General features: G+C 42.3%; 1 protein-coding gene across 2 annotated transcripts in view; it reads right to left on the reverse strand.

Annotated features, from left to right (window-relative positions):
- Positions 1-14,756, reverse strand: part of BICD2 (BICD cargo adaptor 2) — a 50,589-nt gene that overhangs the window by 19,720 nt on the left and 16,113 nt on the right. For both annotated transcript variants that reach the window (XM_066327000.1, XM_066326998.1), the window contains exon 2: positions 975-1,187. In XM_066327000.1, coding sequence (XP_066183097.1) covers positions 975-1,187 — 213 coding nt within the window. The remainder of the gene's footprint in view (positions 1-974; positions 1,188-14,756) is intronic.

The following is a 14,756-nucleotide window of genomic DNA, read 5'->3' on the forward strand; positions in this document are numbered from 1 at the left end:
CCCCAAAAAGAGGCACCAGTGAATCCCCACATCTCCAGAGAAGTAACCCACACTTCCTCATCAATTTTACCACTAAATATTATCCACATATTTGTTACTATGTCCTAAAAAATTACATGCGACACTTGCAGCTGAGGCCACACGGAATGAGTTAGGATTCAGATATGGGCTCTTGGACAGCCTTCCTTCCTGGCAGGGGAGGCCAGTTGATCGGCTTAGGACTAGACAAGACTAGTCCCCAGTGCTTCAAGGGAAGGTGCAAGAAAACTCAGGAGTAAGAACTGCTGACTGTTTTATCCATCCATCTGTGGCTTATAGTTTCTGTAGTTTTACCAGTCTGAATTTAAGCAATGGTTTGAGCTCTCAATCATTTCTGCACCACTGCCACAAAGACTTCTGCTGAGCTACAGATTTTGTAAGTAATTAAACCCTTTAAGTAACTTCTCAGCAATCATATCCCCTTAAAAATATGTGGTTTCAATAGTAAAACAATAAAAGGTCAAAGCCATCATGTTAAGCAATCTACATAAATGTAAAAGCCATCATATCATGAGAGAAACACAAGACTATAAACTTTAATATCCCTCTCTTTGTGCATTTCAGTGTTTTGTTATAATACCACATCTTCAGGAATTAGGGAGGAAAAAGGGATAAAAAGGGAAATTATGACACAAATATTTTGCAGATGTTCTGAAGAAAAAGATTATCAAGAAAATCTGCATTGGGAATGAAGCAGAAAAAGTACATCCAAGGGTCTCTGTGCTTGGCCTAAACAGGTTTCTCTGCTTTTTAAGGCAGCAATTCTGGAACTGAGGGAACTGATGTGCAGTACCCACAGAACCAGCTTGCCAAACATCCAGCCACATGTCTGTCAAATCACCTTTCAGCTCAAGAATCTTACCTTTTTTTGGTTACATAGCACCAGAAAATGTAACAAGTCCAAGCTGCAGTGTACCTTGTGCATCTTCACTCACCTCCTTCAGCTCCTGGGCAACAGAATTAAGGCGTTCGTTTTCAGACTGTGTGTTGGCAAGGACATTTCTAATCTGCTTCAATTCTGTCTGCAACTCCATAACCTTCTTCATGTAGTATTCTTCTTTGGTAGCTGATTCTTGAATCAAGGTTTCCTCTCTGCTCTCTCCATCTGCTGCCACCTTCTTGTGGTTGGTATGGGCCTGTCCAAACGCCTAGGACAGTCAGAAAACACATCTTATCAGTATACCTATAATTCTGCACAAGTAACTTCAATTTTAAATAGTTGCAAACACTTGCCCTCATATATTTCTTCAAGGCAAAGGAACATAACCTTCTCCTACACCCCGCAATTCTGGGGTCAGATTTAAAAATGCTACTATGTGGGCAAAAATAAACCACAGCACCCAAATAGTGCTTTGTGATGGAGAATGCTTAAGTAGAACCTCGTATTAACCCTTGTGGGAGGGAACAACAATGTAGTGAGTTGAGTCTGCTGTTAAAATGACTGGCTTTCAACCAGATAACTGCAAGATGACCAGGCACTGCTGCACACGCATATTCTCTGCAGTGGGGTCAGATTCCCTTTTGCAAAACCAGAATCACTGAGAAGGCATTTGGCATCAGCCCCTGTTGCACTTGCCAGGCTGGGAGCTCCCAGCAGCTGCTCCTGGCTGGGAGATTACAGCTCTCTCCCCTGGGCTTGGCAACATCAGCAGGGCTGCTCCGGGTCCAGGCTAAGCCAGTGGGGTCACGCTGGCTGAAGTAGGTCAGGACAATCTCCCCGCCAGTTTGAGCCATCAATCCCCAGCAGTGTGCCAGTAAAGGCACTCGGAGGCCGGTCAGAAATCCAACCCACTTGGCACAGCCTGCCTCTGGCTAGTTGTGACACTGGCATTATTTTGCCTCCTCCCGTTTCTTTTTGCGGGTCTTCATTTTGGCAGAAACCCTTCCGGGTGATGGTCCCTGTGGGAGTGCTCTCCACGTGTGTCCCCAGCCCACACAGACAGCCCAGGAGCTGTGGGACAGAACAGCCCATGGCTGGCGCTGGCACATGTTGGAGAGCTGAGCTGGCCGCTTCCAGTAGTTGTCTTTGTACCACACAGCCTGGCAGATCAGCCATATTCACCAAGATTAAAAATGCAATCTAAGTGTTGCACACGCCTGCACAATCCAACCCGAGGTGTATTTGGAGTTTTCAGGTGCCACAGTATATTTTTGGGATGCAAAAACATGTCAGATTCTCCTAGTCAACACTAATATCAGGCCAAGTCAAGGACAGACAAGCATCTCATGAAACTCCTTATCTAGTCACGCATTTTCAACTGATCATCTTTTGCCAGCTTCTTCTCTTCAGAAAAATACTGTCAGAGAAGGAAAAACATCTGCTTTGAAGAGGAACAGAATTCAGTGTTTTATTACTTCTGTATATTAGAGCATGGGCATTGACAGCACAGAAACTACTGACTATAACAGGACTGAAACAACTGACCAAGTATGCTAGCTGTGCCTATGATTAAAGGCACGCAGATATTGCTCCTATCAGACTAAATTTAATTTCAGATAAGCAAGTCAGAGATACAGAAGACAAATATCCATTGCAGAAATTCTAGCCAGATTCATCAGGATAACCTAAGGGAAATTAAAAAGCACCATATTTCAGACAAAAAGCACCATCTGTGCAAGTCCTTGTCAAATGAATTTCAACAAAGCAGCTTAAAAGCCTAATACCCAAGATCTCCATAAATGTTAAAGGGATAACAAAAAGTACACCAGCTCCTCAAATACACTATTTTTTCCCTGTAATAAATTAAGATCCACCTTTTATAGACCAGAATGTATGACAGATCTCTGGCACAGAGAAAGGGACAATGGGCATCCCTTTGCCCAGTGAAGCAGCACCATTTGCTCAGCTGCAGGATGCCAAAAGAGCAAATGGAAGTTCAGGACACTTAAAGCCACAGCTGATAAGCCAGACCTCAGAGTCCAGGCATGATTCCATCAAGGAGCTCAATAATGCCACTAAGGGAGGGATTCTTAAGAATAATGACTAATTTGCTCCTGAAAGTTCCAAGGCAGATGCTAGGCCTTGCGTTTCTTTAACATCTGCAAAGAAAATGTCATCATTCTGCCCACGTCACAATTGACAGGGAGTATTTAAACACAGAAACTGCCACAGAGGACAGGACTTTTTTTTTAATCCAATATCCTGTCTTCTGCAGAGGCTAATGCCAGATGCTTCAGAGAAAGGTGCAAGGAATCACATAATCTCCTCAAGCTGGGGATTGCCTTAAGCCTCGAAGGAAAATGCCTAATGTAAATTTGGAAGAGCTACTAGCATTGAGTTATCCACATAAAATACCTCTTATTTTTCAGAGGTTTATGCATTTTTTGGCCTTAGTAAAAAAAAAATCCTACAACAATGAATTCTATATATAAAATCTTACTCTTACATGACAGTTTTTCACCAGTTTACAAGTTTCTCACATTTCCATATAAAAATGCATATTTTCATTCAGAGGCTTGAAAGTGTGTTATTTCCATGGTCAACTGTCATTCATTCACTATGTTTTGAGACATCGATCAGAACTCTCTATTCTCTGGTGATGGTAAGGTGAATTTCAGTAAGTTATCACTACTTTCATGCATGAGAGGTTTTTCCATTTACTACAATAGTCAGACTCCCTTTTCAGAAACCATCTTTTATTATGGCTTATCCCAGCTGGCACAGCTGACCCAACCAAACAGGAACTGCTCACACACATGAACTGCACAAACAACTCATGGTCACTCCTACCTAAGGATGCTGTGGGCTCCAGTTACTTCTGCACAGTAAGGCTGTTACCTGCTCTCAGCACACTGGTGAAGTGTGGGCAGAAACTCTGACACTACCTTGAGTATCACTGTCTATAGTACAGCACTGTGAGTAAACAGCCTCTGACACACAGAACAAGAGAAACCTCTTTCAGAACCATGGTCATCAGGACAGGCCTGGAACAATTCAAGCTGCACGCATTTATAAGACAACACTTGAAAAGCACTTCCCTTCCGACCAAGTTTTGTTATCTCTTTTGTATGTACTTACAAACAACCTCAGACATCCCTGTTACAAGCCATTTTCATAATTCTTGTGTAGAACAGGAAATGTAACTTTTAACAAAATTGTGCAAAATTACAGGGCAATGCAATAACCTGCCATTGCTACAGCCCAGACCTGTCTTAAATCCATCTAGTAAAAGGAAAACGGACTTCTTACTGCTATGCATGAAACTCCTGCAGTTTCATACTGAAGGCCAGCATCTGCCCATCTGCTTTTGCTGTAACATTATCTAAAACACAGAAGCAGAAGCCAAAGTTACCCTACTCTTCCTTCTCTTCCAAAACCTTGATTTCCATATGCTAGGGAAGAAAACTGTCCACAGTTATACTGGAATGATAGACTTTGGAGCATCTCTTCACAAAATAAAAGTTCCTGACATGAAGGCTGCAAAACATCATGTTCTGCTCAACAGCTGCCTCTAGAAATTATGAGACACTAATGTTAAGGGATAAACAAAGTTCTTACCTTCCAGATTCCCAAGACCAAGGCAAAAGCAAAAGGAAAATCAAAAGAGTTCATGAAACAAAATGCTGTCTTGCTTTTTGCTCGGCTGTGCTTGTCAGTGCATTGGAAAGCACTTCTCTGGACAAACGTACAATTTACCCACAACTATCTCTTCAGAAAGCTGCACAAGACACAAATCAAAAGCCCTCCTTGGGTTTAACACCATCTGAAACCAACATAAATGAATACCTACCCCCCAACACACAGCCTCAAATTGTGCAGTGCACAAGCCCAAATTTTGTATAGTCATTTTGTACTGCCTCTGGACCAGGCAAACATGAAACACTTCCCAGCTGGGGACTTGCAGTTACGTGTCGCAAGCGCGGTGAGCTCAGAGAAGTGCACCAAATCATTCCGATGCTAATTTTTCTTGCCCGCATCAGCTGCTGCCAAAGCTGCAGATCAACTGAAACCCTGACGGGTCTCCTTCAGTCAGGCTGCCATCCCCTACCAGCCATGCCAGTCCATGAAATCCTTCTCTCTTCTTCCAGATACACTAGACAGTGTTGCTCAAAGGCCAATTACAACATCCCTGAAACACAGGGAAAATTTACCATAACTTGCTGGTGAAGGTTTACCAAAATTAGTACCAAAAATGCTATTAAATGCTATTAAATGCTATTAAATCAACTTCCATGTTCACAGAACTACTTACATCAGCAGACTCAAGGCACGTAGCAAATACCTACTATCATATTCTTAAATAGCCCAGAAAATACTGTTGCTAAATTAAGGAGATTACTACAAATTTCAGACGATGATGTCTTAAATCTCAAGAATACAAAGCTCTCCACAACAATTGTGAATGGAAAAAAAGAATCCGGACAGCAAATGGATGAGGCAGACTCATCCAAAAACTGCAATGGTACATAAAATGGTCAAACTCAGCTCACTTCAAATGAAGCCCTGCATCAAACTACATCTAGACTGAGCTTATAGTACTGATGTCCAAAAGACAGACATCATAAAAGCTGAAGCTTCCCCTAGGTTTGATAACACATATTCATCTGTTTATGTTGCAAGACGAACGAGATCTCAATCATGCAGATGCAGATAGTTTTTTGCATGAAACACAGTACACTGAAGGACGCTTTCATATAAAACTCCAAGCTTCGAGAAGAAAGTTTTCCCAATTCTGTGAAGTTTAGCATACTGCTAAGATACCAAGTTCTTAAAAACATTGTTAAACTTTTAATCATGATCTTTTGAAAGAAGTTCTTTATCACAGTGCAGCTGTTCACAGAACACACAAAATGTGAAGAATCTCTGAAACATGCTTCTTGGAGAATTCCAAATGCTTCTCTCAGAGCAGCTGCTGTGTTATGGGAGATACACAGATTAATCTCAGTCATGCTTAAAAGCAAGACTCAGGCCTTCAGGAAAATCACAACAGTTCTTCCTCTATAATCTGTCACTCCAGACCTCTACTTAGCCCAAAAGTCATCCAAAATTACACTGGTTATGCGTCCGTATTTTCTGGGATCCTGAACTAGACTGCTAAAAAAAAGAGTAACACAAAATACTGGGATGCCACTATGAAATACCCACCCCCCCCCCGCCCAAGAAATGCTGGAAAGGACTTTTTATGAACAAACCCGGTATGATCTCAAACACTCTACAAACCTCTGAAAAGACGTGATGTCCCTAAAGGCCTGTCAAGAGCTGATCAGAATTTAGGTGCTGCACAGGGACTGTTAGAGGCTCTGGAGGCTGCCCTGTACTATCTCCAGGGTACTACCTTCACTCTGTACCTGTCTTCTTGCTCACATTGAACCACAGCAACTAGGAAAGTGCAAAAAATATCTCTCTATATTAAAGCAGATATTCTGACAAGGAAAGTCACAGCCCACCCACCCTGAGATGACACAGACAAACAGAGGAAGCAACATCCCCTTCATACTCAGTCAAAATGACAGGGAGATTCCTGTGCCATGCAGGAACACACCCAAGCAAACAGAAAACAACACAAATATTTCAGTGAAGGAGTTTCATAAAGTAAATTGCTTAAAAATTCATTTGTCACCTAAATTTGAACTTTTGTTCTCCGCTTAAAGAAGGAGGGAGGGGGCAAAGAGAGATATTTCCTTATACATGAGATAAGGAAATAAGAAAAAATAGGAAAGAGAAAGGAAAATCTTAAAAGAGCACAGAACTCCACAATACAAATCAATTTGTGGACACCATCGATCCCCATGCTCATTTCCTCTTAAATGAAGCCTCCTCCACCTGTGCACGTCCTCATTTCTTCCTATTTTCCAGGTTGTGCATCCAGCCACACATGATGCTGAAATGTCAAGCAGCAGGGACAGTCTTTAGTAAATGTCACACTGGCCTTTTCTCGGCAGTGAAACACTGCTGTAAGATGCTAACCATCCTCAACAGATGAAGCAGCATGAGGCATTAACCCTTTCCTACACTCGCACAGTGATGTTTAAGAGATGCTTCAGCCCCTCTTGCTATCACAGTCACATTAACATGCTGCTGCACCACCACAAGCACACCAGAACATGAACACGTTCCTCCAAGAAACACGTTAGGAAGAAGAAGGATTAGTTTCAAACTCTTTGAGAAAAAAAGCTGACGTAAGTACAGGAAAAAAGGAGGGCTTGTCTGAAAAGAGTCCCTTGCCTTTCTCAATCAAGTTTGAAAAGCAGAGTGATGTCTATGTGCATGCATGCACCAGAAGAGCAGTACCATGTCCGTCCCTCACCAGAGGAGACACACCTCTGTGGTGAGGTTTGACAGCACTCTTGTAGATGTGTTTCTGTTTCTTTTGTGCTGAAGATCTTTGAAAGAGATGTCCTACTTAGACATAGCAAAATGTCTTTCACAGGATGCCATGTTTTATAATAGGAGAATTTGCAGAAACTGCTCCTTTTAGAAGGCTATCATTAGCTACTTTTGCAGTGAAAGAATGGTTTACCCATAAAAATTAAACAGAATCCAAGCCTCCAATAAAACAGTGCCTTAAATCAAGATGTCCTTTTTCTTAAAATATGGATAAAAGTCATGAGACTAAACATCAAACAAGACATTTCCCTTAGTTGCTCTCTACCACTACTCAAGAGACACTCAAGTCTTTTTCCAGGAGGCTTTCTACTGATTAACAGAGATCAGCCCTCCTGTTCCCCTCCTTCAGCTGCTGGCACCAAACTGTGATCAAGGTACACATGCTCTTTCCGTTTTGAGTAAGGGAGCAAAGCCAGCCGTGTCAGGACTCATTACTGTCCACTCTGACTTCCAAGCAGAGGTCCTGGAACGCTTGGAGTTAAAAGCCAAGGACATTAGTCACAAGGTATTTCAATCACCACTGTCATTCATCACTGCCATGAAAGACTGTTGGCACTGCTGCTATTGAGGATGTGAATGTTGCTTTTGTTTCAAAGGTTGCAGTATAAATTAGCTAAACACATACCCCCCCCAAATGTGATCTCTGTCACTTACAAATACCTGTGACTACTGACATCGAAAGTACATTCTCTGACAATATGGAGCATTTGCTCATCCGCAGTGTCCTGCTCTGGAAACAGTGGGCAGGATGGTGTCCCCATGGCATCTCAGAACCTGCTGCTGTCTTCATTATTAGTCACCTTCCCAGGAAAGCCACACAGCCAGCAGCCCTCTGCACAGCCCACCAGCAAGTCCAGCTGTTCTCATTGACTGCAATGGGCACTCTGCCCAAAGCCTGCAGTTGTGGTTGGGTTTTTTCTGTAAGGAAAATTTCCATAACTGTAACAGGGAAGGAGAATTAAAAAAGATCCAATCACATTCTACCGAGTTTAAACCAGAGAGGAATGGAAGTTTTGGTGAGCAGACATTTCTGCTTTCTCATAAATATAGAAAATGGGCATGTGAGGGGAGAAAGGTGAGATGGAATGACACACAAGTCAACAGAAAAAAGTACTCCTTTCAGGAAAACTTTAATTGATGGGTTAAGGACAAACATAAAACATATCCTGAGGTATCTTTCTCTACTGTGCATTGTAATAGATCAATGAACTGCTGCAAGCAACATCTACACAGCTCCAGACCAAGCCTCAAAGGAAAGATGGAAATGCTTAAAAGGAGTTAATGCTGCTGAATATCAGCACTGTTTAGGAGCTAGACAGCAGAGACTAGAGATTTCTACTTAAAAGCGCAAAGGGTGCCCTTACCTGCCCACTGTGGCAGAGAAACAAAGCTCAAACTCACGCTTCTCAGAAGTCACATTGCATGAAATTGGATCATCAACTGCTGATTTTTAAACCCTTCTGCAAAATCTGATGGAATTATTTATTTGTACAGGCCATTTCACAAAGTCAGTTGATTCTGTGAGGCAGGTCATTGGGTCATCTTCCCCTGTCTATGAAACAAGAAGTGACTGCAAGTGGACTCTGTACAGCAGTGTCCTGTTAAGACTGTTGCTCCTCTGCAGGCACTCGAGCTCAGCACCTATCAGGACATGCATTACAAATGACTGTGCAGAAACTTGATGTAGGTATGACCTATAATGAAGTAATTTTTAGAAACCAAAAACCAGGAGCAGTGATCTGTAAGTACTGCACTAGATCTCTAGCCGCCAACCTCAAAGAATAATTTTACTAAGGCCCATAATTAGTCCTGAGAAGGTATGTTATGAACATTCAAAGGGTGCAATGGACACTAGAAACAGCCTTTTCCTTCTTAAAATGTTAGCTCTTTACTTAAAACTCAACAAGATCTTACTGAAATGACACATTTCATAAAGGACAATGCAGTGTTATCTTAAGTAGGTGCCTCACACAGCCTTTATTGTAATAATTCATAAAAGAAAAAACTTTATAGTGTTACTAATCAAATGATACCCATTGCTGTTCAGTAAGTGCCTGATCAACAAATCACTGGAAACTGGGAAAATGCACCATGGAGTAGCTCTGCTGACATCACCTTCCTTCTCATCTTCACCTTTGATAAGGACAGTAGAATAGAACAATACTTTTTTTACTCTTATCAAATAAAGGGAACAATGTAACCTTGGAGAAATAGATACGGCTGACAAAGCAGAAGCCACGCAAAACAAGGATATTGCAGTTCCTCAAAAGCAGGGGTTGAAAAACAGCCACCTAAAAAGGACACCAAAGAAGACACCAAAAAACATATAAAGAGTTTCAAGAAGGGGGGCAGCTATGTAAAATAAAGTCACACACGCACATCGAGTAAGCAGGGATAGCTAATGAATATGTAGTCAGTGCGTATAATAAAATCTTTGTTTATCAGGGCATTCGATTAGAGGAGGGATCCTCCAAGTGACCACAGCTGCAATAAAGAATGCCTGCTTTCTAACACTCAAAACCATGTCTAACACTCAAAACCAGAAAGCTATCTGGCCAGTTTTGGTACCACCTTAACCTATCCTGTGGCTGTGTGGGGCTTGGAGGCTGGATGGAGTTAAAACACAACATTACCACTAAGTGATCCTTAACATCATGAAAGAAAAATCAAATGAGATCTCAGCTCTCTAAACATGTATGTGGCTGTATTTAAAGTTAGGAGGAGTTGCACCTACCAAAGACAACTTACAAACTTACTAAAACCAACGTATACTTAACAAAACCAGTTTGCGCATTCTGTCCTTCACATTAAACCAAAATGGAAATAGTTTAACTGCCCCACACACGACTTGCAAGAAAAATCTTTTTTTTTTTCTATTTGAACACAACAGTTTGCCTGCAGTCTGTCATGCATAGGCACCGGGAATGTGACTGAGTTCCTCTTGGCAACTTGGATCTCCAGCCCAGCACCACCTCATCCACAGCCCCAGCCCACACTCAATCTGTGGCCAGCCACCACTGAAGTGCCAGCACAGACCTCAGCTCCTCATTTGTTCCTCACCATCACAAAAGCTCTCACATTTCCACAAGTTTGGGAGTAGGCTCTTTCTCCCGCACTCAAATATCCCCAGGGGCCAAACACAAAGCTCAACTAAGGAGCAGGCAGAGATTCACAAACAACAGCTCAAAGGAAATCTGGTACCTTCAGGGAAGTTGTGAGGCTTTCCAAAACATTACATCACTTCCCACCATGTCAGCCCACTCCATACTGCCATCAAGCATCTTCCAAAAGGTCATGCAACAGTGAAGACTTGTGCACATTTCAGGAAAGAGACCAGTCCTTGGTCTGGCTTTCATTTTGTTAAAATAATGGTTCATACTTTCTTTGGAGAAAAAGTTGTGGTGTGAGTTGGCGTCCTGGGCTGTAGTATAGGATGTATTCTATCACCATCTTCATGAACTGATGAATCCAATTGTTGGAGCAGGGCTCTTCCCAGGCCCCCTCTCTCTGGGTGCCTTCAGTTCATGGCCCATCAATGCCTTGTGCAGGACTCACAGATAACTCCCTCTGGAGTTATCTCTCTTTAATGGGCCATCAAGGAGCCCCTGTGTGACTCATCATCCCATTGGGAGATGCCCCGCCCATGGGGAGGAGCCAAGCATTCTCACCTGGATATAAGCTGGGATTTGGGACAGTAGAAGCAGCCCTCACCCACTGGATTCCCAGAGGGCCACAGCTCCCAGACCTCTCTATGGGATCACTGCTTCAGGAAGACCACCTCGCCTGGACTGCTTCCATCACCCTGATCAGGTTGTATTCTGACTCCGTCAGTGGGGTTTTTGTATTATAGCATTTATTTTATTTTTCCTTTTTTCCCTTTTCCTCTCATTAAATTGTATTTCTGACTTGGAGCCTCTCACTTGTTTTACTTTCAAACCACTACAGTTGGAGAAGGATTATACCTTCCAGAGTGTCACTGCAGCACAACCCTACAGCACAGCTCACTTACCCTTAGGGGCCTGTTAAGTAATGCACTGTAAGGAAACAAAGTGACACTGTAGGAATTTGGAGTATCAGGCTGCCCGCCTAGGGCTGTAAAAGCCTGCTGAGCGTGTCTCAACGCAAATTACCTCCAGAACTGAGAAAAGTTGCTGCAGTACTATGAACTACTTTTCTATAAAAGGAACATAAAAATAAAGCACTAGATATAACATCCTTGTTCCCACACAAGAAAGATTGCCTATTACACATGAGCACAATCCACTTAAGCAACTGATGTTTAAATGCAGGCTTCTACAAGGTCAACCAAGAGTTTAAGTTGGCACCAAAGGAACTGCTCCCCGGCTTAGCAGCCAGTCCCAAAAAATTAAGTTTAACCTCTCTCTCACCTCCTCTGTTCCAACCTAGCACTTGAAATTAGGAGAAGATAATTGCTTTTACTGGGAGCAAGATTGAGAGGTTAGGGATGAGAAGACAGCTTCCATTCACTCTTTAATTATTGGTAACCAAACACACACAGACACACGAAGTGGTGATAGAAAATACTTTCCATCCTCTTCACTGGCTTTGCTCCCCAACCAAGGATGTTTTATCTGTACAGATAACAGCAAGCATGAAGTCCTCCAGTGATTCCTTTTTTTGTTTGTTTGTTTTTGTTTTTAATGCAATAGCTAATAGCATTAGCATCTCATTGCATGAGGACTAAGAACAATGCTTGCCTGCTGTGTAGGCACACCCACTCTAGAAATAAAACAAGGAAGTAGATTACATCCTGCTAACATATGTACAGCTTATTACACTGCTGCCTGCTTGTTTATCAGCATAGTGGCTTCCCCTGGTGTGACAATAATAGAGGCTTCCAGGAACAAGCTCTGCTCTGCAAGGAGATAGAAATATGGCTCCATAAACACAGCCCAGTACATATAAATACCTACTAGTTTTGGTACCAGAATGAACCAGGACATGAGGCACTTTGGGGAAAAATAAAACAAAATTTTAAAATCTCAGACTAATTATTTAAAATTCCTAAGCAGATTTTTAATCACCAAAGTATTAAAGGAGACTAATGCTAAGCGTGGAAACACTTCCTGCATATGTCAAAGTCACCTGTGCTCATGTGGGCTCTGCTGTTCACGTACCATTATGCAAAGAGCTTCATAAAAACCAAAACTAGTAGTCAGGCTTTCTGGTTTTAGTGGTCTTCAATCATTCTCACACATGCACCCGCACAACTGCACAAGGCATTTCATCAGATGTACCACTGGTAGCTAGTTCTGCATGACAAAAGCAGACATTTTCTTGTTATCTAATTGCCCTTTCATTAAGAACTCATAACACCCGAATAACAGATTTATTTCCCCCCTAGAACCTAAGCAAAGGTCCAGAGAGTTTAACCTAAATACAACTTTTATCACAATATTTTGTGTCCTACTAGCACAGTATTTACAACAAACTCCAGAGGAGTCTCTCAGTTCCCTCTGATGTGTTCTGCTCTCAGCCTACATCCAAGCTTCACGTTGAACTATAGCATGTTCATTTACCATTGCCCATCACAGTAGTGTATTGCTTAAAAAATAAACATCAGACATATTCGAGCCTCTGTTTTAAGGTTTGGGTTAAAAAGCAAGAAGGCAGAGGGACAAAAACCAGCCTTCTTCTCATAATGCAATTTCTACAGGCATCCTGTAGAGAGCAACTGCCAGCTGCAACAGCCACGTGGCCAAGTCCCTGGTGTGCACCAGTTAATAGGGAGCACACAGCTCAGTCAGTACTCAGCGTGGCTGCTGAGGTACTGCCCAGAGCCCTCAGATGTCTGACTGCCACTGGTGTCAGTGCCAGAAACAATTCAAGGACAGGGTTTTACCATCGCTTCAAAAAGGGAGGACAAGTGCATTTCCATCTGCTCAGCTCCATGAGACACTTTCTGGTGTAACGGGGACGATTAGAAAAGAGAGAGCTACAAAATACAGGAGGAAGTGAAGCCCTGGTGCATGACTCAAACACTGGCAAAGGGGAAGCAGAGGCTTCCCCTTGGGGCCCCATCCCTGGAGCACTGCACAGGAAGGGAGAAAGCCCCTCAGCACATGACAGCATGAGCACACTGGCAGCTATTTTGACAGGGCCCTGTCAGGATTACAGCAGTCACTGCTCATTTTGAGGCAGAATGCCTGTCAAAACAGAACAGTAACAGGCACTGTCCTTGCTGGCAAGAGCAAGAGTTTTGGCTAAAACAGCACAGCAGAGACACCTGCACACCGTCACATACGTGGTGAAGATGTCATGGATTCTTTCCCTTTGTTCAAGGCCATTCTAGCAGCATCCAGCACGTCTAAAGAGACTGCAGGTTATCCTGGGATGTGTCACTGCTCTGTGGCCATCTGAGAGGCCCTACATCATCATGACACTATCAGCAGCAAACCAAGTGCCTCTTCTCTCCAAACATCCAAATACTTTTCATTATTGAAGTTCAGTTTTGTTTTCTACCTTATGAGCAAAACCAGTCTCCAAAATTCAGGCCTCATGGTGCCATGGGAAGTCAATGAGTCTCACTGCTTACAAGACAGAGTCACTAATTGCAACAGGAGACCTTACCTCAGCAAGACACAATGTCTGAAACCAAGACAAACTTGGGCATTCTCTAAACTGGATGCAATCTGAGAAACTCAAAGATGGCTCGGGAACACAGTCTGCTCCTGACTTCAGAAAACTTTCACAGAAGCGATCATTAAAAATAAAAAAAATAAAAAACAAAAAAATCCCCACCAATAATCAAAATGGGGCTTCAGAAAACAACCAAACAGAGCCCAAATGTTCTGTCCTTGCCCAAAATGCAGCAGCAAGCAAGCAACAGCAAAGGGTCAAAAAAGGCTGTCCTCAGATTTCAAATTAATCGAACACAATTGCTGGCTACTGAAAAGAGAGCAGAATAGGTTAAAATGAATGACTGAATAGTAACAGGACAAAAGCCTGATTACTACTGGATGTGGCAAAGGGTGGTATTTTTGCTAATTAAACGACTGCAAAGAGAAATTGTGTAGATTTTTAAATTATTGGCTGAACCGTAAAGCACCTTGTCAGAGAAGAAAAATATTTTAAAAATTCTTCAAAGTTAAGAGATGCATCAAAACTCACAGTCAACACAGAAAAGATGTAATTACCAAACTCTTCAGAAAATTGCTCAGCAAACATTAATTACACGCAAAGAGCAGTTAATTACAGCTAGAAATCAACAAAAACATGGATCATTACAAGTTCCAAAGGACATCTTGAAAAAACTGTCTTGGGACTCCAAGGCCAAGGTCTAAAACCTGAAATGACAATAGTGCTTCAGAGGACCCAGTGAGAAACAATGAAGAGTTGAAACAGCATGATGGATTCACACACAGTGAAA

Source organism: Sylvia atricapilla, chromosome 11 (assembly GCF_009819655.1).
Source record: "Sylvia atricapilla isolate bSylAtr1 chromosome 11, bSylAtr1.pri, whole genome shotgun sequence".
NCBI classification, from domain to species: Eukaryota; Metazoa; Chordata; class Aves; order Passeriformes; family Sylviidae; genus Sylvia; species Sylvia atricapilla.